Source organism: Scaptodrosophila lebanonensis, unplaced genomic scaffold (assembly GCF_003285725.1).
Source record: "Scaptodrosophila lebanonensis strain 11010-0011.00,11010-0021.00 unplaced genomic scaffold, SlebRS2 tig00000166-arrow-arrow-pilon, whole genome shotgun sequence".
NCBI classification, from domain to species: Eukaryota; Metazoa; Arthropoda; class Insecta; order Diptera; family Drosophilidae; genus Scaptodrosophila; species Scaptodrosophila lebanonensis.
In genome coordinates this window covers 928,939-955,961 of record NW_022060600.1, presented here as the reverse complement: position 1 = coordinate 955,961, position 27,023 = coordinate 928,939, and the positions used below count along the sequence as shown (strand labels likewise).

The following is a 27,023-nucleotide window of genomic DNA, read 5'->3' as shown; positions in this document are numbered from 1 at the left end:
ATTAGATATTTTTATTTAATTTGGTTCTATACAATTTCTTGAACTGAGGTTTTTAACACTGGTATACTCAAGTCAATCGGTTCACTAATGACAAAGTTATTTAATATTTACATACCGACATAAAAGATGGCGCACCCTGTTTATACTTACATATGTATGTACATGCGCATAAAACTGGTATACCACTTTTCTCTTTGGGTACAGTGTATAAAAACACGTCCTCTATATATTGATTTTATTTATTTAACTGGTATGCAATTTTGTATTAAATTATAAATGTTTATACATAAAACTGGAAAAATAAATATATAATATTTCAGTATTTATAAATACGAGTAAAATCTGAAGCTTATATTTTAGCCAATCCTGTCTTCCCTGGTTCATTACATCTGAAAAATAATCGATAAGGGTAAGAAATATCGATGGTGAAAATATAAGAAGAAAAACTTATCGATTGCTTGTCAACTCTAGTCACATCCCTACTATACATATACATACACTTACAGAAGAATAAAGTATTTTAATGTTTTTAGTGATAAATAAATTATTTTGAAATAAGTGGGTTTTGTATATACATAGGTATACAACTTCTACAAACTTGCTGTTAGCTCGTACAAACCTACTGAAAGGCCAACAAAAAAGGCGAATTATAAGGAAAGGGTGTTGCCCTAAAGAATTTAACAGGTATCTTTTAATTTTATGTACATACATATGTATATAAATATGTATGTATGTATAAAGATGGATATATTAAAAATGAATTTTAAAGTTATAATTGCTATAGTTGTAAATATTTTATTTTTATAGAATTCTGTTTAGAGAAAATGTCGGAACATAACACTTCTTCTGGAATTGAAGGTGCAGCCGCTGCTTTCACTGCTCCTCATCCTAATGCTGAAGTAATAAGGGGTCAAATATTTGAAGTAGGACCAAGGTACAGGAAATTGACTTACATTGGCGAAGGAGCTTATGGCATGGTTGTGTGAGTATATAAGCAGATTTACAAACAAGACTTAAGTACAAAAGTGAAATGGTTAAACTTTTATAAAATAAAGGTGGGCTGAAAAACATATGTCTATACGTGGTATATAGGCGTGTACATATGTATATACAAAGTTTATATTCTTTATGGTTAGACGAATCCATATAGCTGTTTCCATCTGTATAAACGCAAGAATCACTGAAAATATAAGAGCTATATATGTACATACATATGTAGAATAACCACACTTGGTGTCCATATTCTTCTAAATTTTAGAAAGGAGAAGGTTTGATTTTTATAGCCTGTACCCAAAGGGTAAAAGGCTATACTAGTTTTTAAGAGTTGTTTTAAGAGTTGAGCTGGCTCGACTTTAGCATTCTTTTCTTGTTTTTTGAATACAGCACCACTCCACGATTTCCATAATACCTTGGAATTCGGCATGTATATTCCTTTAGTGCTTATGTGTCCTCATGTCACGTTTCATTACGATAGGTCCTATGGAAAGGAAATTATAGCCACAAGTGTAATCTCCGCCCATGGTCAACCCGCAGCTGTTGTTCCTGCTGCTTTGGCTCAACTCTGTACTGCACACATACACGAACACATATACATACGCAATATTGAAGTAATTGAATTATTTTAAAACTACATGTTATGTATTTTAGATTTGATTAAAGAAATGTTTGTGGGCGTGGGTACAGTTTAGCTCACTCGACTCTAGCATTCAATTCTTTTATATGTATGTACATATGTATGTATTATTTTTTGCGAATGTACATACATATGTAACACATAGAAGGAGACGTGGCAGTCCTCCCAAAGTATATACATACATATGTACAGGGTGCGCCATCTTTTATGCCGGTATGCAAACATTGAATATCCTTGAAAATAAACAACCGATTTTCAAGTATGAGATATTTTTATTTAATTTGGTTCTGTACAATTTCTTAAACTGAGGTTGGCAACACTGGTCTACTCAAGTCAATCGGTTCACTAATGACAAAGTTATTCAATATCTACATACCGACATAAAAGATGACGCACTCTGTACATACATATGTATGTATATTATTGATCAGTTGACAAGACAAGTTTTATAGCCATGTGCGTCCGTTTGTCTGTCTGTATGAGAGCAAGGATCTCAGAAAGTATAAGAACTAGGATAACCAAACTTGGTATACAAGTTCCCATAAGCCCTAGGCCAAAATTTTCCTCCCACCCCCATCTCCCCCGCAAATCGTAACTTCCGTAATTCTTGGAACTTTGAACTAAAATTTTGCAAATACCCCCAGTTATGTGTTCGTATGCCAAGTTTGACTATGATAGACCGATTTAACAAGAAGTTATAGCCATAAATATATTTGCTGCTCAAGAGCTGCAGAAACGCTGCTCAAGCGCTGCCCATGCTGTTGTTGATGCTGGTGCTTTGGTTGACTGCAAACATGTTTACATAGACACGAATAGATGCGCATAGGCATTTATACACTCACATAGATGCAATTGCTTTGTGTATGTGCAATTATACACCCTTTACGTGAGTTCGAATACCAAGTGGGGTAAAATAGATCCAAATTTTTTTTTTCAGAGTTCTTAATTTTTTTAATATAATTTTCTATAATTATTATAAACATATGTAGAGAGTATTTCAAAGTTGGGACACCCTACTTTAGCTTTTTACTTGTTTTAAATTTTTCTTGGGGCCTGAAATATGAAAGTTTTCCCGTAAAAAAACGTTGGGGAACAAGAGGAGACCGTGTTAACAGCACACAGCCAAAACGGTAAGAGGTAGAAAGCTGACATTTGGGGTCAAGCATCCTACCATGGTGTAGGTGCGCACTAAGAAGGGATTTTGGAGAATTCGCGCTCCAAAGGGAGGAAAATTAGCTCCAAAGTTTGTTTGAACAAGTAGATAAGCTAAAGTCAGGTATCCAGACTTTGAAATACTCTGTACATACAGTGGGCGCCAAAGGTCTACATACGATCCAATATTTTGCTACCTGGCCGAACTAAATATTTATTTAAAAACCTATGAAGCAGTTTCGTAGCTTATCTATTCTTATGGAAGTAAACGAAAAATTATTAACTTATGAGGTGTCGTTACAAAGATATAAACGAAAAAAACATATTTTTTCCTTCACAAAAGTGTACGTTCGACGTAAAAATTCGTGACAATTCGTAAAAATACTGAGATTTAAAGAACTTGACCCCCGCATAATATTTATTTTAATATTTGGTAGGACCTCCACGTGCTTCAATGGCGGTCTGAAGATGCCTCGGCATTGACTCCACCAGATATCGCAGTTCTACAGGTGTCATATCCTACCAAGTAGACTGAAGCCCTTCCTTTAGGCTTGGCGCACTGGTAACGTCATATTTCCTCAGCTTCCGGTCTAAAAGCTCCCATGTGTGTTCAATATTGTTCAAATCCGGGCTTTACGGTCAAATATTCAATTGGCGTAGTGCATTGTGGAGCAACCAAACCCTGGCAACGTAAACCGTACGTTTTGGGTCGATGTCCTGTTGGAACAACCATCGACCATTTTATTTAAATTTTGTTGCAATATATTCTTGAAGTCAAGACGCATATAAGCCATCTTTGTGCAAAATTTGATGTCTCTAGCTGTTATAGTCTCTGAGATCCAGGTGTTCATACGGACGGACAGACAGACAGACGGACAGACACGGCTAGCTCGACTCGTCTTGTCACGCTGATCAAGAATATATATGGGCATGTCTCTAGAAATGTCAACCGCAGCCAAAAAACTCAAAGTCTGCACAAGTATCATGTTTTAACATATTTGTATAGGATATCTATCAAATTATCTAATGTAATCAAATTTTACGATTATTTATAACACATTTCGGAAAAATCAAATGCAAAGTCGAACAACTGCAAAAGTCAAGTTTTGAACACATCTGTTGCACGTTTTGTTTTAATAAGAGACATTATGTATTGATATTTGCTCTTTTAAATATTGGTTTATATTTAAGCAATATAAGAAAAATGTAAAAGGAACGATGCGATTGCCAATTACGGTCAATTTTTATCTTTGCTTTAAGGTATATTTGGGTGTCGGGTGCGACATCGAAAAAGTACATTTGTTATCAGAGCGTCAAGGGTATTTGTACAAGGAGCGTAAAATATTAGCTGCAAACACAGTTTTTTATTGCAAATAATATTTAAAACAAGATAGAATTTCGGCTTTCTCTTGGAAAGTTGCACGAAAATTATTCCATGTTTTCCCAGAGACTTGGAAACATTTCTTAAAGCAGTTTGCTGCGATACTCAAAATGAATATTGCATGACAAACAATTGTAATAGGTGCCTTACAGATTTAAAAGATCAGTTTATTCCTCTTGCATATTTGGCTAATATGGAAGAGGAAGTTAACTGGCAACAATGGCGTAAAATAGATAACCACATAACTCTATCAAATACAAGTTCCTACTTTATCTGAGTTAGTACATGAAATGGAAACTAAGTTACCCTCATTAAAAACCTATTTTTTTTGTAAAAAGCAAAAACTAATCTAAAGCCTTCCAAGCTCGTTCTTTAAATTGATTTCGCCGAAAATTATAGGTTGACACACCAAAAAGAAGTACAAAGTGCTCATTTTAGCTACCGCAGGTAACAATTTTTACCTGCGTAGCTTGGTTGGCTGGTGCTTCCCAGTCCTTTGCGGTAATAAGCGATAAACTTACGCATGATAAACATGACGTATTTATTTTTGTTTAAAAGCTTTTATTCGAAATTAAAAGCTTGTATGGGCATTTTTGCAAAATTTTAATATTTTCGGATGGAAGCTGCAGTCAATTAAAAAATAAATTTTGACAAGCTTGACATAATTAAAGAAATTAGATGCTTATATATCGAATGGAATTTTTTTGCAAGTTCTCACGGGAAGGGAGCAGTTGATGGAGTTGGTGCCGTAATTAAAAGAAAAGTGTGGCAAGTAACCAAATCGAAAAACATTGTTTTAGAGGATGCTTTTTCGTTTTATCAATGTGCAGAAAACAACATTAATAGAACTAAAATATTTATTTATTTATAAAGAGCTAACAAATAATTAAAATTATGAGCTAGCAATGATGTTGAGCAATGGCAACGTGGGTCTTCAGCTCGAGAACTAAAATATATTTTATGCCTTCTGCTGAAATTGAAAAGTTATCCCTTCATTATAAGTTAAACGAAAAATGGAAGGAAGTGAAGAGTGTACTAGGTATATCTCAGTTACATTCATTTCTTTGCGATGGCCATCAGGTAAAAGGAGCTAGGACTGCATATTCCATTAAAATATATATACATATATATATATGTGGCATAAGTAATGCTATTAAGTAAAGTTAAGTTAGTTTCTGTTATTCTTATATATATACATATATTTTTTTTATTCCTTTTTACTACAAGAACATTTTTCCATCTGACTCTCAATTTCTAGCCGTCTGCCTGTCTGAGCTGTAGCTGTACAAGCGATTTACCATTTGTGTTAAACGATTGCGTCAGCTAACAACGCTACAAATGTATTCTGAAAAATTCTTGGAGACATTAAGCGTTAAGTTCATTCCACGAAAGTATTTTTGCGATTTACTAACGCAGAAACACACCTTTTACACTCACCACATTCATATTCAAAATACACATATGGATAAGTGTTCAACTGTACAATTGAATACATCTCTATTTATATAAAACAGTTTGTCCTGACTGACTGACTGACTGATTGGCAATCAACGCACAGCCCAAACGGTAAGAGCTAGGAAGCTGAAGATCCCTCTTATAGTGAAAGTGAGCACTAAGAAGGGGTTTCGGAAAATTCGAGCTCCAAAGGGGGGAAAACGAGCTGCAACGTTTGTATGAAAAATCTACAATTTTTATCCGATTAACTTCAAACTTAGTTTGAATACTCTCACAAAGAATACAAAAAAAAACTGTATACTTGGATTTTCAATATTTTTCCTGCGGCCTGAATAATAATGATTTTCAGGTGGAAAATACAGTAAACGAAAAGCTATTTGCAATCAACGCACAGCCCAAACGGTAAGAGCTAGGAGGCTGAAAATTGGACACATGTTGTCTTCAGTGGTGTAGATGAGAACTAAGAAGAACTAAGAACGCCAAAGGGGGGAAAACGGGCTCCAACGTTTGTATGAAAAATCTACAATTTTCATCCAATTAACTTCAAACTTAGTTTGTATACTCTCAAAGAGAATACAAGAAAAACTGTATACTTGGGTTTTCACCATGAAAAAGGGGGGGTTTTTCGTGGAAAAATTGAAACACAATCAACACCCCACAGCCCAAACGGTAAAAGCTAGGAAACTGAAATTTGGGCTCAAGTATCCTATCATGGTGTAGATGCGCACTAAGAAGGGATTTTCGAGCTCCAAAGGGGTGAAAAGTAGCTCCAAAGTTTGTTTGAAAATTCTGCATTTCTGAATCGATCAACTTTAAATTTGGTTTTTATAATCTATAAAAGAATGCAAACAAAACTGCATACTCGGTTTTTCGAAATTGGAGCTTGAATTATTGGTTTTAATATTTATTCATTTTTTCAAATGAAAAGTTTGTGTTATAAATTTTGTCCGATCGATTTAAAATTTGGGTAATATAATCTACGTAACTAAAATTACAACTTTGCATTTAACGATTTTTAAAATATGCATTTTACAAATGCAGGCAGATCAAACAATACAAAATATCAAACAGTAGGGGACAACTAAGTATACATTCACACACACACATACATACATACATACATACAAGCAGCTGATCGTGTAGTTGCGTGCAAATGGTTGAAGTAGCCAAAGCAAAATGTGAGACACTAATGTGTGAATGTTCATTTGTACACATGTATGTACATACATACATACATATGTATAAAAGTACATTCGTCTTGCACTGACAGGACAAGAAATGTTAATTAATTAAAAATTATTAACATTATAACATAAACATTTGTATGTTATTTTTTCTTTGTTTAGTACATTTGGCATAAGGGGTTTTTAGGACAACGGACTACAAGGGCGTACGCAGGTTGGGCAGGGGGGACATTGCTCCCCCTAGAAAAAAATTCGCATTATGAATTACACCAGCACTATATGTATTACATACGTACATACATACATATGTACATACGTCTGTATGTATATTATGTACATATGTACATCAATAAGTAAGTATGTACGTACATATGTACATTCTTATATACATATATAGGTTTGTATGTATGCAGTGGGCCATCGAACACTGCTGTTTAATTGTAATAAATAGTGTTCTATGATTTCAAATCAAAATTTTTAAAACAACACCAACAACAAGTTATTGGCTCGCAAATCTTCTTTCGTTTTGATCATTTACGGCTGTTAATTGCATACGCAAAATGCCCAAAGTTTACAGTTACCGTACACATACAAATACATTTGTATGTATGTATGTATGTATATATGTGTACAGTGAACAATCGAATACAGTATTATAATCAATACCTCTCAAACGATGTTTTTCGATGTATTTGTATTCGACATGTATTACGATATATCAACACAAGTATCGATATTTTCGATATATCGCATTTAATTTTATTATTCGGGTTTTAATATTTATTCACTTTTTCAAATGAATAGTTTGTGTTATGAATTTTGTCCGATCGATTTCAAATTTGGGTAATGTAATCAACATAACTATATCAACAAATTGGCATTCAACGATTAAAATATAGCAATATGTTTTTTATATATCAAATATCAAATAGTTGGGGACATCACATACACACACTCACACATACATACAACAAGCAACAGTTCGTGTCTATGTGTGCCCATGCATACTTACATATGTACAAGCATATGTAAGTATGTATGCCTGTATATGTATGTAGCATGTACATACAAAACAACAACAACAACTTCAAGTTGTTGGCTCGCACATCTTCTTTCGTTTTGACCATTTAATGTTAATTGCAAAGGCAAAACGCCAAAAGTTTACAGTTACCGTCGCTAGGCAACCACTGCGTAACCGATAGTAAAGCAGAAAACGAATAACGGAGCTACGCTTATTCTGCTTCGCATTGCGGGCAGATGTATGTATGTATATGATTTGTTCTTATTGATCTCAATAAATAATTAGATTTTATTATTTAAATATTCTGCTTATTGCATTCAAACTTCGATATTTTGATGGTATCGGTGGCTTCAACTATCGAAAGTTTTACTCTAGCAAATTGAGATGAGAATTGTCAGTGCTTTTTGATCGTGGCTCATCGCTGCACGGCAAAAAAAATATATTAAAAAATATTAGTTATGTTCGTTTAACGAAATAGTTTGGCAAGAACAAAAATGTAACGGACTACTGAACAATTTTTTGTCAAGAACAGAAAATGTTCATTTAAATACCTTAAATGCCTTCCTACTGGTAACTTATAAGGTGAAAACATATGGGTAGGTTATGCACACACAAAATAAATACAATTGGAAACATTATATTGAGCCGGGTTAAGACGGGCAATACCTGCTAGTACACTTATATGTATGTACATGTATATAAGGATAGATAGCACCTGCATCGAAAAATAAAATGTTCATATATACATATCAGCGTTGCCAGACGTTCCGGCTCAGTCCCGTGTGTATGCTAATTTAAATGTTGTGCAGTTGCATAAATTGACCAAAAACCTTTGCCAAATTGTACAACGTTTAATTCTAGAAATCAAGGCCAGTAATTTATTCCTATCATACTATATACATACATAAATATACATATGTACCAGAGAACTGCACGAGTATGTTCGACCACCCTTGGTGAAAATTCAATCAAATCAGATATTTTCTTGGCCGCAAACGAGCTCGAACGAGTTGAGTACTCTCAGCATTTTACTTATGTTCGACCTTGAACGAGCCATCGTTCTATTTTTACGAACAAGTACCGGACTTAATTGGTTTGCTTTCGAGAAGACCAGGCTTCGTCATTTGTTTTCAAACAGTTCAGGCTCGATCACTTCGTTTAAGATGACTGGGTCCTGATCGAAACAAACCAGACTTTCGAGAATAAGCGTTTGATCGAACGAGTATAGCTCAGTATTGTTTGGGTATTGCGCGAGTTGCACTCGGGTATTACAGCAAGTTTTACCCAAGTATGTATCGAGTACTGCGCGGGTTTTACCCGAGTATGACCGTTAAAAAATGCATGTATGTACATATTTATGTATTTGTGCGTCCATGCCTTGTTTGCAATTATGCGCAAACATGTGTATATGTATGTACCTATCTATATACAAGTATATAAAACAGTTTGTCCTGACTGAATGACTGACTGACTGATTGGTGATCAACGCACAGCCCAAACGGTAAAAGCTAGGAAGCTGAAATTTCGACTCAAGTATCCTTTCATAGTGTAGGCTGGCGATAAGAAGGGATTTAAGATAATTCGAGCTCCAAAGGGGGGAAATCGAGCTCCAAAGTTTGTATGCAAAATGTATACTCCCAAAAGAATTCCAAGACAAACTGCATACTCGGATTTTCGAAATTTGAGGTGGAGCTTGAATCATTGGGGTTTTAATATTTATTCACCTTTTTAAATGAAAAGTTTGTGTTATAAATTTTTTCCGATCGATTTCAAATTTGGGGACTGTAATCTACGTAACTAAATCTACAACTTTGCATTCAAGGATTTTCAAAATATGCATTTTACAAAATCAGGCAGAACAAACAATACAAAATATCAAACAGTTGGGGACAACTAAGTATACATACACACACACACATACAAGCAGCTGCTCGTGTAGTTGCGTGCAAACGATTGAAATAGCCAAAGCAAAATGTGAGGCACTAATGTGTGAATGTACACACATACATATGTACACATCTATGTACATGTACACATCTATGTATGTATGTATGTTCATTCGTCTTGCACTGACAGAGCAATAAATGTTAATAAATTAAAAATTATTTAACATTTTTAAAAGTAATTTTTTTTTTGTATAGTACATTTGGCATTTGGGTTTTCATTGATAACTTTATGCAGCAACAACAAATTACAAAGAACGCAAATATCAAATAGTTAGGGGCATCATATAAACCTATTTTGTGAGTTTATTTATGCGATTTACAAAAGCAGAAACACACCTTTTACATTCAGAACAATCATATTTGGAATTGAAGACACAAATTAGGGTTGAATTAAAAAATTTAATACATACTTATATATGTATGTATATATGTACATATATAGGCGGATAACGCCTGCATGGAAAATTTAAATGTATTTACAGCGTTGCCGAACGCTCCAATTTTGGCGGGACGTCCCGATTTATCAAAATTAAATGTCCAGCGTCGGCCTTTTCGGGGATAACTTGACCATACATAGTACTTATTGTACTATATTCGCTATTTGAAAAATTAACTCTTTAAAAAACTTTAGAGAGCGTCGAAAGAAGAATATCATATACAAGTAATAAATAAACTTATAATTTGAAGCACATTTTACTTAGCCCAGCAAAGACGGGCAAGACCTGCTAGTTGTACTATTATTGCTATTTGGAAAATTACCTCTTTAAAAAACTTTAGAGAGCGTCGAATGAAGAATATCATATACAAGTAGTAAATAAACTTATAAATTTAAGCACATTTTACTTAGCCCAGCAAAGGCGGACAAGACCTGCTAATTTTAAATAAAGAGGTAAAGAATGAAAACAAAACATATTTATTTATTTGTATATTATGATATTCAGCATGATTTTATTTATTAAACAAGTAAAAAAGCCGGGTCGGGTGTCCCGACTTTGAAATTTATTTATTTATTTATTTAAATCAACAAGTAGTTCTGTCGATTTATTTCAAAACAATATATATGTATTAACATATTATATATATATTAAGATTAATATTTAAAATACAAATATGATTAATACAACAAAGTCTGAACTTACAAGATAAGAAAGCCTACAAAAAAGCTGTACAATAACGTCATACATATACTCTATACATATGTTTAGAACAATTATAGAAATTTAAAAAAGTAGGAGAATTACAAAAAAAAATTTTGATCGATTTTAACTCTTTTGGTATTCTAACTCACGTAAAAGGTGTATAATTGCACATATACAAAGCAATTGCGTCTATGTGAGTGTATGTATGTATATGCTCGAGTATTCGTGTCTGTGTAAACATGTTAGGAGTCAACCAAACAGCAACATCAACAACAGCCGCGGGCAGCGCTTGGGCAGCGCTGCAGCAGCAAATATATTTATGGCTATGCAGAGTGAAAAGGATCACGCACATTTCGCCGTAAAAAGTATATACACACAAGTATATCCACATCATACAAATTTACACATCACAAAAATGTACATATGCCTGTTTGGCACGAACGAGCGTCAGCTTCTGCAGACGGCTCATACGGCAGCGACCTACTCGAGTCACGGCCTCTTGCGGCAGCGGCTCACTAATACCCGAGACAGCATTCCTTATGGGTAGCAGCGGGTAATGAGCACATTTTACGAACCCTGCTGAGAACTATCGGTAAAAACCGATCCTGGTCACACATATTTAATTTTATTTAAAATATAAGCAAATGTTTTTAATTACAGATCTGCTGATGACACGTTAACAAACCAACGCGTAGCAATCAAAAAAATTTCACCTTTTGAACACCAAACTTATTGTCAGCGTACCCTGCGAGAAATAACTATACTAACGCGATTCAAACATGAAAATGTAAGTGTGCAATTATGTATTTGTATGGTGACTTGTAATATTAATCTATAATTGTAGATTATAGACATTCGAGATATTTTGCGAGTAGATAGCATAGAACAAATGAGGGACGTATATATTGTACAATGCTTAATGGAGACTGACCTGTATAAGTTACTTAAAACACAGGTAAATTAAATGTTCAATTGCACTTATTATATATTTTATGATACAACATTTGTTTTATTACAGAGGCTGAGCAATGACCATATTTGTTACTTTCTGTATCAGATTTTGCGCGGTTTAAAGTACATTCATTCGGCTAACGTTTTACATCGTGATCTAAAACCAAGCAATCTTTTGCTAAACAAGACTTGCGACTTAAAAGTTCGTTGAATACCATTATTTAAATTAAAACGTAATTGTTACAAATTTTTTTTGGTTTTTGTTACCAGATCTGCGATTTCGGTTTGGCTCGAATTGCTGATCCGGAACATGATCATACTGGTTTTCTTACGGAGTACGTAGCTACGCGGTGGTATCGTGCACCTGAAATAATGCTGAACTCAAAGGGATATACTAAATCTATTGACATGTGGTCGGTAGGATGCATCTTGGCTGAAATGTTAAGCAACCGACCAATATTTCCTGGAAAACATTATTTAGATCAACTTAACCACATTTTGGGCGTATTGGGATCGCCATCACAGGAAGATTTGGAATGTATAATAAATGAGAAGGTATGGACGAAAGCAAAATATCTTGAATGTTTAATAAAAGTTGTTTTTTGTAACAAATTCCCAGGCTAGAAATTATTTGGAGTCCCTTCCATTCAAGCCGAATGTACCGTGGTCGAGGCTATTTCCGAATGCTGATGCGTTAGCGTTAGATTTACTCGGAAAAATGTTAACATTTAACCCGCACAAGCGTATTCCCGTTGAAGAAGCTCTTGCACATCCATACTTAGAGCAATATTACGACCCCGGAGATGAGGTAACTTAAAGAAAAGAAATCATATACTTATATATATATATACAGTATAGCTGCATCGGCAAGACAGCTGCATGAAAATTGCTTTTGGCAGTATTAAGAGTTGGTTTCGTATGAAATTAACTAAGTTTGGTGCATATCTCAGAGACTATAAGATATAGAGACACCAAAATTTACATAAAGATGCCTTATGTATCTACCCTATACGAGTTTGTTTTATTTTTTTGATTTACCCCCCACTTCCCCTCCATGCGGGGTTTGTGGAGTTTTTGGAGCCCCCTGGTGGCGCTATCTATATGTCGACTGGTGCGTTAGAATCTGCTATCTTTATCGATCCAGTGTCCAGTGAGAATTTCATGACATTTCACGGATTGGAAGTGAAGTTATTGCGTTTTAAGTGTCAGTATGTTTGTGTTATCGGTGCGAAAATGACCTTCGATCAAAGAGCCAACATTAAATTTTGTTTTAAAATTGGTAAAACTTTTACCGAAACGATTTAATTGATGGAACAAGTTTATGGCGATGATTGCCTTCAAATCAATCAAAATTCGTGATCACCGAAAATTCCATCGAAACTGTGCTTGAATTCATTAAAAATCAGCCGAAATCATCATTGAAATTTATGGAAATGGAATTGAACATTTCCAAAACATCGATTTATCACATTTTGACCGAACATTTGGGCTTACGAAAGGTGTGTGCACGGTTTGTTCCGCCCAAATTTACTGACGACCAAAAATTGCTCAGAATCGATCGACGCTTGTGATCGATTATTTGACCAAAAATCACATTTTAACCAATAACCACTCGCCGTATTCACCTAAATTGGCACTGTGCGACTTTACCTTTTCGGAAAAATGCATTTGCCCATGAAAGGAAAGCATTATGCAGACGTAGAGGCCATTCAAAGGGCTTGCACCGGCATACTGGCGGCCATACCGGCCAACGAGCTAAAGCACTCGTTTGACATGCTTTTGGATCGTGCAAAAAGCTGTATTGAAGCAGAAGGAGACTATTTTGAATAAAATAAATTGATTTTGCCGAAAAAACCATTTGTACTGTTTTTTTTTAAAAGTCCTATTTACTTTGCAACATTCCTTGTATATGTATATATATACACATACATATATGCGCACATATGTACAAAAGAAGTCGAAGTTCATGATGAAAAATGAATTCAATTTCACAAAAGAGAGTTTTAAACTCCTTGGGATACCTTTCTTTAAGCAACTCACACAAATATTTTTTGACTGGCTGAATAAGTCTCTACCAGGCTCCTCCCATGTGAGGGGTCAGAGGCGGGTTGAAAAACCAAGTGCACTGTTTCGTTGTTATTTTAACTTAATTAATTTCATTTTAAAGCCAACTCTAATGTCCTTAATACCCCCACTCGCACTTTTAAAATTAGTTCCGTTATCTATATATATAAAACAGTTTGTCTTGACTGACTGTTTACAGTTACCGTCGCTAGGCAACGACTGCGTAAGCGATAGTAAAGCAGAAACCGAAAGCGGACCTACGTATATTCTGCTTCGCGTTGCGGGCAGATGTACATATGTATGTTTGTATATTATTTGTTCTAATTGATCTCAATAAATTATAAGATGTTATTATTTAAATTTTCTGGAATTATTGATTGTATCGTCGGATTCAACTATCGATAGTTTTGATGCTCTAGCACATAGAGCATCCGACACATGCCCATCTGTAGCATCTCAGCTGATCGCATATTTACAGCGACTTACCGTTTTAGTGTTAGCTAACAACGCTACAAATGTATTATGAACAAATCTAAGAGTCATATACCGTTAAGCCTATTTTGTGAGTGTATTCATGCGATTTACAAAAGCAGAAACACACCTTTTACATTCAGAACAATCATATTTGGAATTGAAGACACAAATTAGTGTTGAATTAAAAAATTTAATCCATACTTATATATGGATGTATGTATGTACAAGTATATAAGCGGATAACGCCTGCATGAAAAATTTAAATGTATGTACATATCAGGGTTGCCGAACGCTCCAATTTTGGCGGAACGTCCCGATTTATAAATCAAAATTAAATGGATGCGTCGGACTTTTCGGTACATAGTACTTATTGTACTATATTTGCTATTTGGAAAATTAACTCTTTAAAAAACTTTAGAGAGCGTCGAAAGAAGAATATCATATACAAGTAGTAAATAAACTTATAAATTTAAGCACATTTTACTTAGCTCAGCAAAGGCGGGCAAGACCTGCTAGTATTATATAGTAAATAAACTTGTAATTATAAGCACATTTTACTTAGCCCAGCAAAGATTGCAAGACCTGCTAGTCCATGTATAATTCGGTGGGAAATACACGTCGGCAGCCAACATCGAAACACATGCATGAACGAATTACAAGACAAATCCTCAGCTACTTCGAGATGGACTCACGGGATAAAAAATGCTCTTGCAGTTGGTTCTATTCGATATAATGGAAGCTGTCCTATCACTGGTGATTGACACAGAGTTTTTTTGTTTTTGCAGTGCTGACAATAGTCAATGATTGTAGTCAATGATAGTGATGATTGTCTAAGATTGGAAATCACAAATGGAATTCAGTACCCATATGACAGTTTTTTACGTGATAGTAATGTATCAGCAATTTCGTAATCGGATACTCTTTTGCTCAAAATAACAGGATTTTTCATATCAAGGTCAAACTCATTTTCATTAAAATCTAGCCTTCTCTGAGTCTAAGCAAACCATCATCTGACAAAATAATTGGTAGTGATTTCAAGCTGCTTGAACTACGTATTGGTTCGTCTTTTTTCAAACATTCTATTTCGGTCTGGTAGCAATCTATTTGTATTCTCCTAAATATCAACATTTCGGCTCTTTCTAATTCTTTCGCGGTAAGTTCGTCGTCCTCGAATTTGATTCGCTTAAGCTTTGATATATGTACATACCTCAGTAAAATTGATATATATGCAAAATTTGTTTTTGATATTACCGTTATTTTAAAAGATGGCACCTGGGACTAAAATTTGGTGTCCCTAGGTCTTATAGTCTCCGAGATATAGGCGATAACACGAATGGAAAATCGGGAAGACGCGCATAGGGGGGAAGTGGGGGGGGGGGGGGAATCAACAAAATAAAACAAACTTGCACAGCGTACACACATAAAGCATCTTTGTGAAAATAAGACCAAGTAGTGCCCGCAGCTGTTGTTGTTGTTACTACTTTGCTCAGGCACTCGAGACACGCATAATTATTCTACAGATATGTACAGAGTATTTCAAAGTCGGGATACCCGACTTTAGCTTCTCTACTTGTTCAAGACAAGAAATGTCCCCTTAATTAAATACTAAATATATTTATGGATTTTTAATTATCAATATCTAATAGCTATATATAAAAAAATAAAAGTAAAAATCTAATATTCAAGAGTTCCTAAGAAACTTAGAATAGGTATAGGTATATCTTTGTACCTATGCCACCGGTCTCAGGAATCAATTCGAAAATCTTGAATATGTATAAGACAATTTCTGAATCTGTCCACAGAAATGTGTTCGTGATGTTCATCTGCAAATCCTTCTTTATTATTTTGCTAAGTCTAGCTCCAAACAATGTACCCTGAAGCTCTAGTCGCGGAATTGACATTGGTTTAATTGGTGCAACTCGTGATTTGGCCAGTATCAAAATACTTTCGGCTTTTGTATTGTGTTCAAAACGTAAATATGCACAAGTCGCATTCGTTTAATAGCAAGAAAGTCATTGCTCTTGTTGTACCAAAGTCACATATTCTACCTAAAGAATTACATAAAGTTTTCCAAATTTCAAAATGTTCGTCTGTGATGATGTCGTCCCAACTTATACCACTGCCCCAAATTGCTTGGAAAAGTATCTTATTATACTCTGTACATGAAATGTACAAGAGTATATTAGGTTTGCGGGAGCTGAAAAATGTAACAGGCAGAAGGAGGCGTGGCAGACCCCACAAAGTATATATATTATTGATCAGCGTGACAAGACGAGTCGATCTAGTCCTGTCTGTCCGTCTGTCCGTCCGTATGAACACCTGGATCTCAGAGACTATAAGAGATAGAGACACCAAATTTTGCACAAAGATGCGTTATGTGTGTATTCTGTACAACCCCCCACTTCCCCCCTATGGGGGTTTTCCCGATTTTTCATTCGTATAATCGCCTATATCTCGGAGACTATAAGACCTAGGCACACCAAATTTTAGTCCAAGATGCCTTGTGTGAATACGCAGAAAATTTATATTTTGGAATTCCCCTCCCTCCCCCCTCTCCCCCGCAAATGCGATTTTCTCTAACTCCCGTAATTCTTGGAATTTCGAACTAAAATTTTGCAAATACCCCCAGTTAGTAAATTTGTGTCCGTATGCCAAGTTTCACTATGATAGACCGATTTACCAAGAAGTTATAGCCATAAATATATTTGCTGCTGCAGCGCTGCTCAAGCGCTGCCCGCGGCTGTTGTTGATGTTGCTGTTTGGTTGACTGCGAAAATGCTTACACAGACACGAATTGATGCGCATAGGCATACATACACTCACACAGACGCAATTGCTATGTAATTGTGCAATTATACACCCTTTACGTGAGTTCGAATACCGAGAGAGGTAAAATCAATCAAATTTTTTTTTTATTTTCTTAATTTTTTTTATTTTCTATAATTATTGTAAACATATGTACAGAGTATTTCAAAGTCGGGACACCCGACTTTAGCTTTTTTACTTGTTTGAAATAAGAACATTTGAAAGAAGTCCCAACGGATCGAAAACTGACATTGTTAGCTTTAATACCTCGCCCTTTGTTGGTCTTCTAGTCAATTTTAAAAGTTCAAAGTGCGACTTTGTAAATTGAAAGTAAAAACGTATTTTTCATAGTCCCAATTCAATGGGAGTTCCTGAGTCAAATTATTACTTTCTTGTCAGTCGCCAGATCAGAAGTGTATATTTGTTCTATAACCTCTGGTAAATTTGAAGTCCAATTACACATTAACATTTTGCTCCAAAAAATAAAACTTGGATTTCATACACCTTAGGTCTGTGTTGTCTGTTCTTGCTACATAAGATTCTTTGTGCATGTCTGGTCGTTTCTTGAAGCTGAATTTGTCAAAGCATTTCTTTTATGTCACCGACAAAAGCTATTTTGTGTTTCCGAAAATGTATCAACACAGAAAGTTGATTATAAAGGTCTGGGCCTGACAAAAGAAAATCGTTTAGACAAAATCCATGGCTTTTAGCCGCCGCATCGAAAACAATTCTAAGCTTGTCTGGTTCATTGTAGTATTGAGCACTCCAAAATGTGAAACTGGAATCTTTTCTAATATTTCGTTAAACAGCAGTGGATTACGAATTTGATCAATGTCTTCGACTGATAACAATCAGAGAACTGCAACGAATACTACATTTTCGGTCATACTCGAGTACTTATTTACCCATACTCGCTATGATTATTTCATTTGGGTATAGTGAGTCACTATTAGTGACAAGCAATGGCTGGTTGCGAACGAGGCCTCAACGAACACTCAGTTCGAATCAAAACTACAAAGTGAGCGGTTGTGACCGAAAGTTCTTGCATGAATGCAAGCAATGACCGGTTGTGAACGAACCCTCACCAACCAGTCAGTTCGACTCAAAACTGCAAAAACTCAGAAGTGAGCGGTTGTGAGCGAAACTGTTTGCCTGCGTGCAAGAAATGATCGAACGTCGTATTTACAATCATGCCCGCATGACCGAAATGACCAATGATATCGGCGCGTGCACTTGCATTTTCTATTGTTTTTTCGGCTATTATTTCAATTATAACTTCATATACAAGTATATGCATATAAATTAAATGGAATCTATGGAAACTATTAGCGAAAAGAAATACCTTTATTCAAAATAGTTATGCTGTTTTAATTTATATTAATTTGCATACTTTAGGATATTTGAGTTCCTTTTTTAAGAAATAAAATCATGATGAATATCATAATATATTGTTTTCATTCTGTACCTCTTTATTAAAAATACATACATATACACATGTTTGCGCATAATTGCAAACAACACATGGACGCACAAATACATAAATATGTTCGTACATGCATTTTTTAATGGTACTCGGGTAAAACCCGCGCAATACTCGATACATACTCGGATAAAACCTGCGCAATACTCGAGTAATACCCAAGTACAACTCGCGCAATACCCAAACAATACTGAGCTATACTCGTTCGATCAAACGCTTATTTTCGAAAGTCTGGTTTGATTCGATCAGGACCCAGTCATCTTAAACCAAGTGACCGAGCCTGAACTGTTTGAAAGCAAACCAATCAAGGCTGGTACCCGTTCGCAATGAACAAAATACTCGAAGTGACCGAGTCTGAACTTTTTGAAAGCAAATCAATCAAGACCGGTGCTTGTTCATAAAAATAGAACGATGGCTCGTTCAAGTTCGATCATAAGAAAAATGCTGAGAGTACTCAACTCGTTCGAGCTCGTTTGCAGCCAAGCAAAGATCTGATTTTATTGAATTTTCAGCACGGGTGGTCGAACATACGCTTTGCAGTTCTCTGATGTGTATCAAGGTCGTAATTAAATCATAAAATGTTATGAGTCTTTCATATTTATCATCCTTAATTACCGGGAAACATTTGACTTTCTCAATTAACTGCCTTATGATATGATCAGAATCACCAAATCGTTCTTTCAAAATATTCATGATTATTTCAACATGGTGGTAACACCAATAGTGCCTGAACACAATCTCTAGCCCGTCCTGCTGATGCCTTTCGCAAACGATTAATATTCTCATAATTAGTAAATCGACATGCGCCAGTGCTACATTCAAATTCCGAGAAAAACATAGGCCATACCATTGGATCACCAGAAAATGTTAGTAAATCTTGTCGAATCGTTTGTCTATCCATAAGAGTTTCGTTGGCGCCATCTTCTTGTTGTTCATTTGTATGAGAATGTTGAACGCTATGCTCCTGGGATTGACCATCAACATCTCGCTTGATTACCCCTTTCGGAGTAGATGCAGGCAATAGTAAATGTTTGTTTGGCATTACAGTGTCCTTAGTCGTCTAATTGTGTAAGTGTGCCATGCTGCTTGCCAATATTCGGGTCTGGACGTGGCGTGTCCATAACTTGATGTTGCTAAGCAACCTTTCCAGCTTTGTGGTTTTTCTTGTTGTTGGAACGCGTATGACGTCACAATGTTCCACGCAATCCAATCGTTCCCACCAATAATATCACCAACTATACAACATGTATATATACAGCTTTTATGCTTGAGTCTGTTCAAGCGCAGCTAACAGTACATGCATACCACAGCTTTTAATTTTTGTAATGCGCTTTGCTGTCGATTTCTCCGTTACACACTCAATATATACATACACTCGCAATTGTCGTCGTTCATGTGAGTATGTACGTATACGTGTGAATTTCAGTATGTGTGTATGTCCGAGATCGTGCTTAGCAATCATACACAACTTCCAGGAATTTCTGACCAAATCAAGCGTCGCTTTTGTGCAATCCAAGTTCCGTTCTGTTGGCTTCTTAGCACTATGTTACGTAATCCAATCCAATGGCCGTTCTGTTGTCTTCGAAGGACCATGTTGCGTCCCGGAGGACGTTATCATTACCTGTTATAACAGAAAATATATTTATATATCCAGCTCGAACGTCCTGTCGCTCTAGCAAGATTCAGTAGTTGGCACGAGATTCGCTGGTGTCAATCGATTTTTCCAGTCCCAAGCAGAACGTCATTAAAAAAGACCGTTACAAGAAAACCACAATGTTGATCAAATAAAAGTGTATGCCGATGATGTGAAGCTAATTTTTTCGTATAAAGACCCACTTTATCATTCTCGTCCAGACTAGGTACTTATGCGATTGACAATATACCATTGCACTGTATATTTACAGTTGAAGATCTTGTAGTTCTTTTTGATCACATTGATCATTGAATTTCAATCTTCACATCTCCACTATCGTTAACAAAGCTAAGGGTGTTCTTGGTTTTATTAAACGTTGGTCCAGAGAATTTAACGACCCCTACACCACCAAGTTACTGTACAGTTCTCTAGTACGGCCAGTGCTAGAATACTGCTCATGTGTTTGGTGTCCTCAGTATAAATTGTATCAGGATCGGTTCAGAAACAGAAATTTCTTTTTGCTCTTCGTGGTCTAAACTGGGATCTAAATCTACGATTACCTTCCTACTCCAGTAGGAAGCTCACCGTAGAATACTTCTTGTTCTGTTCCTCCACAAATTGATTGTCGGAGATGTTGATTCCTCTATGCTTTTAGGCCGTATCAATTTTTCGGTTCCTTCTAGGCCAACAAGGAACTTTCTGCCTCTTCAACTTAACAGATGCACTAGTGATTACCCCATGCACAATCCTTTTCGAGTATTATGCGTTAATTATAATACTTTTGACTTTTTAATCTCAAGTGAGCTCTCTCTCTCTCCTCACTAAAATCTTCTATTTTCAGCTACCTCCGACAGAATCACTGATCACCACTGCTGTGAGTAGGGGGAATAGCTTCCCGGACTGGCTAATAAATGTTCCCCCAACGGGTCAGTGATTCTTCAACTTTAATTTTTGATTATATTTTATCTTTTATTATTTAAGTATTTTAATTTTATTTTGTTTTCTTCTATCTTTTGTTGCTATATTTTTTCATCTCCACTTCTTTTTTGATACGTCTAATAACGTATCTGACTACTCTCTGCTGTGAATCGGGGCATAGCTGGCCTTTGGCAATTAAAAATCCCCCACCGTGTCGGATTCGTTATTAGATATTTTTGTCATTTTTATATGCTTTTTTATTTCTTTAGTTTTACTAAGTTTAAGTTCTCTATTGTATTGTATTGATTTTTTTATGTACATCGACTGCATTGTTTGTCGGTGGAAATAAATAAATATACATGCAGTGGCGTGCAAAAATGAGTACATGTTTGCAGCCATTGAGTGTTGGTCCGCCTAAAAAAGTTAGTATCGAAGCAACTGAATCCAAATTTTTTCTGGTTATTCTCTCAATATAAGTATATCTTAACAAATCCATGTACAAAACAAGACATAATCATTTAAATCTTAACGTAAAAAAATTATAAACACAAACAACTAGTATATTGTATATTGTAATGTGGTCTCATTTTCAGAATACGCGTATTTGTCACCAAAGTCGCAATGTTGGGTCTGCAAAGTTTTTAACTAGTCTTCTTTTTTCATAATTTCATCAATTTTTATTGGATCAAGACTCCACTAAGTAAAACAGCCTCAGACCAGGTCATGTCCGAGTGTTTCACTGTATCCTGGACGTGAGCTTTTTGCATCGACTCTCCGGGCTTTCTCCAACAATATTGTAATGTGGTCTCATTTTCAGAATACGCGTATTTGTCACCAAAGTCGCAATGTTGGGTCTGCAAAGTTTCTAAATAGTCTTCTTTTTTCATAATTTCATCATTTCCTATTGGATCAAGACTCCACTAAGTAAAACAGCCCCAGACCATGTCATTTCCGAGTGTTTCACTGTATCCTGGACGTGGGCTTTTTGCATCGACTCTCCGGGCTTTCTCCAACAATATTGTAATGTGGTCTCATTTTCAGAATACGCGTATTTGTCACCAAAGTCGCAATGTTGGGTCTGCAAAGTTTTTAAATAGTCTTCTTTTTTCATAATTTCATCAATTTTTATTGGATCAAGACTCCACTAAGTAAAACAGCCTCAGACCAGGTCATGTCCGAGTGTTTCACTGTATCCTGGACGTGAACTTTTTGCATCGACTCTCCGGGCTTTCTCCAACAATATTGTTTCGCGTCCGATTTGTATCGATTAAATTTGGATTCGCCCGGCAATATAACTTTTTTCCAGTCATTCACAGTACAGTTTTTGTGAGCCTTTGCAAATTTTAATCGAGCTTTGATGTTCTTTCGTCTTAAGGCCGGTTTCTTCTTTCTCAATTCTGAGATTTACGTTGTGCGCTTAAGTGCTCGATATGCAATCCATTGGCTAACTGGCTTGCCGGCAGCATCATTAGGGCTCAAATTCTTGTCTTTTTTCATCCTTTGCATCATAAGTATTGATGTAAATCCGAAATGAACATCAATGTTATATATCGGAAACGAAAATCGAAAAACTTAACATCGATACATCGATTTTTAATAAAAATGTTTTCCATTCATATTCATATTAAAATTTTTAAAGAAAATTAATTTGGAGATCTGCTCTGAAAATATGCGGTTATACCGTTCATTTAAAATACAACCTGGCGCTGAAGGATTGCACAGAAGTCCCAAGTAGAACAATATACTTCTCGGCAATATGATGCGAAGTGGTTTTAAGAGTGACAAAGGAAATTAAAGAAAATTTAGTCGAAGGTATGCCACATATAATTAAAAGCGTAATTAAAACTGACAAAGTAGAAAAAAAAAGTTTCCTTGGATTCTGATAAGCGTCGTGCGAAAGTTTCAAAATACGCAAAATTGAGTTCATACTAGTTGTTTTGGATTTCATTTTTTCTATGCTAAGATTTTACATGATTATGTTTTGTTTTGTACATGGATTGGTTAAGATATATTGAGAGAATAACCAGAAAAAATTTGGATTCAGTTGCTTCGATACTAACTTTTTTAGGCGGATCACAACAATAGTGGGGGGTGCATCGAAAAAAAACTCAGGCCCATACTTTCTCGGACTTAGGCGAATCTGTATACCAAGTTTGGTTATTCTAGCTCTTATACTTTCTGAGATCCTTGCATTCGTACAGACAGACCGGACGGACAGACGGACATGGCTATATCGACTCGTCTTGTCATCCTGATTAATAATATATGTATATACTGTGTGGGGTCTACCACGCCTTATTCTGCCTGTTACATACATTCGCCAAAAACTTGTGTACCCTTTGGGTACAGGGTATAATAAAAACAAGAAAGAAGTGCTAAAGTGAAGCGTAAGGCTCGCTTCTTAAATACCCTCTACCTGTCACTTAAAATGAAAAAATCAGAATGCATCAGAAAAAAACACAAACTTGTCCTTTCTCGCACTTAGGAGAATCTGGGTACGAAGTTTGTTTATTCTATCTTTACCATTTAACCCTTTCGGTACAGGATATAAAAAGCACAGAACTAAAATATACGTGTATATGTTATGTATATTTATGTGATTGTAATATTCTATACATATTTTTTTTCAGCCCGTTGCCGAAGTACCATTCCGCATCAATATGGAAAACGATGATATATCGCGAGATGCTCTCAAGTCCCTAATTTTTGAAGAAACGTTGAAATTTAAAGAGCGACAGCCAGAGCAAACGATTTAAAATGTACAGCAAAAACAAAACTATGCTACCATATTTTGACACGTTGATTAACTTGGACACCTTGATTAACCGTTTTATATTTACAGTTACCGCCAATTATTGTGATTTATAAAATAGTTCACTAATTAAGATGATTTTGTGCATGCATCATGCATGTAAATTTCAATGTTTCGTTAAAAGTAAATAAATCTATCAACAAGTATCAATAATTATAGAAATATAAAATTAAAAATTTTAATTATTTCCGAAAGTGTATGTGCACATAATTAGATTTGAATATTTATTTGTGCTAAAAATCGAATAAGGTAATATATTGAAAGGAATTATATAAACAATAATAGTATGAAAGAACAACATTTTATTAAAAGTATTTACATTATTACTGTCAGAATTATTTTGTATATATATTTCATTCATGAAGTAATATTCTATTTAAATTCAATCATTTTTAGAGTAGGGGAAATCAAAATAAATATAATTGCGTACCTTAAGGGTCCACAGTCCCGTTTTTCTAACAAAAATAAGTTGATGCCCTAGATAAAATAGTCAACCACGAAGATTTTGCTTTTTTTTATTCAACACGTCGTTGTGCAGCTATGTAAAATACGATATAGTAATGCCTTTTCTGGCAAATACAAATTTTGATTAGTAAGCTTATGGGTTATGAAAATTATATGATTAATTAAATTTTTTGATAAATTCAAAGTTGCAGTACTTAAACTGAAATTGTTACCATTTTATTGCCTTGTAACTTGTTGATCTGAAATTCTACGCTCGTTCAGTGGTATCTGTTGTAAGTTTATCCTTAAAATACTATCACTTATAATTTTGAATCCATCAAGTGCTTGTCCCCTTTTTAACAATACCTGTACAAATTTATATTACAATGGAATGGCATTTATGTAATTCTAAATTTATTTGTGCGGACGCGTTAACCTGCAACCAGAAAAATAAGTAAAACAGATAATTATAAATACAAAAATAAAAAATCGAAATTTAAAAAGACAAAATCTATCTTCTAAAATAAAGAAATAGGTGATAAATTTCTGCTTCTACAATTTTCAAAAATTCATAGTTTGGTATTAATAATAATTTGAATAAAATTTATTACAAGCGGACAGATGAGAACAGCAACTTTTATCCTTTTTTTTATTATCATTGAATCATAGCTTATCTAACAGATTTTAGTACTGGAACTACCAATATTGTTCTGATAGTTGTGTTTTAGAAACTTTCAAGCAGATCTACTTACCTGCTTTTGAAGATTTTCAAAAATTTTATCTCGAAACTCATGCAAATGTAATTATTAAGATTTCAAACCCTTGAAGGTCTGCCATGCTGAATTCGGAATGATATCAGAATGAAAAATTGTTTCCAATTTTTCTTCTTGTGTTATAATTTGTCCAGACATTGTTATTCAATGCAATATGCTTGCATCACTCATTTAAAATTTGAATTATGGTTTGAGGCGGCATTCTAAAATATTTAAAATAATTGTTGAAGTTATTGGTAATACTAAAAACCAGTCACAGCATCTTATAAGGACTCAACGACGTTATTGTAGTACATTATTCTGATCAGTTCCTTTAATTTCCGGTACAGGCGAGATGACCATGTAAACAGAACATATAATGCCAGTAAAGTGCTATTAATATTAATATAACCTTTTTAGTATCATTTTCCATGCGTATAATTCGAATGCATGTTAACTTTGAGAATTATTAATTTTTGAACAGACCCGTATTTATATAGTATGATATCAATATTTAAGTAAGATCCAATAAAAATTATCAGATAAAGGAGACACCTAAAATGGCAGCTATATTTCTACTTTGGCTCTTCTATTATTTTTACTAAAAGGTATATCATATCTAAATATTTATATGAGTCTTATTAAAACTCAGTATAAATAATAGTCACGAATGCAAAGTATTTCCACTATGGTTACTGTTTTTGTGAGATGAGAAGCATCAATGCCCATTGTGAAGTGTATCAAGTATAACAGAAAATCAATTAAGGCGGTTAATTCAAAGGTTTAAAATTTCAGCTGGCATTTTTTATTTGTATGAACGTAAATATCGAGAAATATAAGAATGAGCATCAAAACATTAATACAAATTCTCCATTTCCATAGCCTTCACTAAAAGGTGTCAGTGTACATGGTTTTTGTATACGTATGTTTAGCATAATAAATTTAAAACGCAGTGACCGCCTCTCTCAATATCCTGGTTCCTGAATCGTGTGGACTCTGCGCACTGCGACTGTGTCAGATCACTAAAAGCCGCATGGTGCCAAGTCATGCAATATGCGGAGGGGTAGATTGTTGAAGTGCTATTTTTTGTCATAAAATCAGTCACAAGTGTTTACCGATTTTTGGTTATCAGTCAACTTCTGCTGAATGAAGCAAGAACCAGACGCAATTGTTTCACCAAAGCGCGATGAGTCGCTGATTTTGAGATATAAATTACATTTCAATTAATTACACAGAAGATTTTGGCCGCTTTTTGATTGACTTTATTGTTATAAAGCCTTAGAACATTCAAATCACTTTTACCGATTCATATGCCATGGTGGCGTTCAACAGCTGTTGGGAAACACTGGGTAAATGTGACATTTGTGACTATGGCTGCCTTTATATTTAACTTATAAAAATGAATCTAAAAAATCATTGTAAATACATAAAATTTAAAATACTACAATATACAAAATATCACAATTTGTACTCATTAACAGTCTTTGAAAGCACAATTAAAATGTCAAATATTTTAGACCTTTAACAAAAATAAATTCAATGAAAATGTTATGTAATTAGGAGCGATTTCGTACCTATCGCTTTTATTGCAACTACATATACAAGTAGTAATAAGACCATATAAGGTCTAAAAACAAGTTGGTCTATTGGTGTATAAAAAAGGTTTCTGTCCCAAGCTTTTATAAAAAATGATCTCGATGTCTATGCATCTATATAAATTTTTTCATCATGCTGATTATATACTCGTACATACCTATAGCATGAGGTCTGGAAATCCCT

The 27,023-nt window shown here is 34.8% G+C and overlaps 1 protein-coding gene across 1 annotated transcript; it reads left to right on the top strand.

Annotated features, from left to right (window-relative positions):
* The first annotated feature begins 529 nt into the window (after nucleotides 1-529).
* LOC115629841 (mitogen-activated protein kinase ERK-A) lies at nucleotides 530-24,155 on the top strand. Its single transcript, XM_030526422.1, has 8 exons — nucleotides 530-684; nucleotides 808-982; nucleotides 11,572-11,698; nucleotides 11,756-11,866; nucleotides 11,930-12,064; nucleotides 12,133-12,417; nucleotides 12,482-12,670; nucleotides 23,867-24,155. The coding sequence occupies exons 2-8, from the start codon at nucleotides 825-827 to the stop codon at nucleotides 23,990-23,992; spliced, it is 1,131 nt and encodes a 376-aa protein (XP_030382282.1). The 5' UTR covers nucleotides 530-684; nucleotides 808-824; the 3' UTR covers nucleotides 23,993-24,155.
* The last annotated feature ends 2,868 nt before the right edge of the window (nucleotides 24,156-27,023 follow it).

What these genes read in the sequence shown, in the direction of transcription:
- LOC115629841 (XM_030526422.1), top strand. Translation starts at nt 825, where the DNA reads ATGTCGGAACATAACACTTCTTCTGGAATTGAAGGTGCAGCCGCTGCT. An exon ending in ACAAGACTTGCGACTTAAAA is followed by an intron (nt 12,065 to 12,132) that starts GTTCGTTGAATA and finishes TTTTGTTACCAG; the next exon opens with ATCTGCGATTTCGGTTTGGC. An exon ending in ATTACGACCCCGGAGATGAG is followed by an intron (nt 12,671 to 23,866) that starts GTAACTTAAAGA and finishes ATTTTTTTTCAG; the next exon opens with CCCGTTGCCGAAGTACCATT.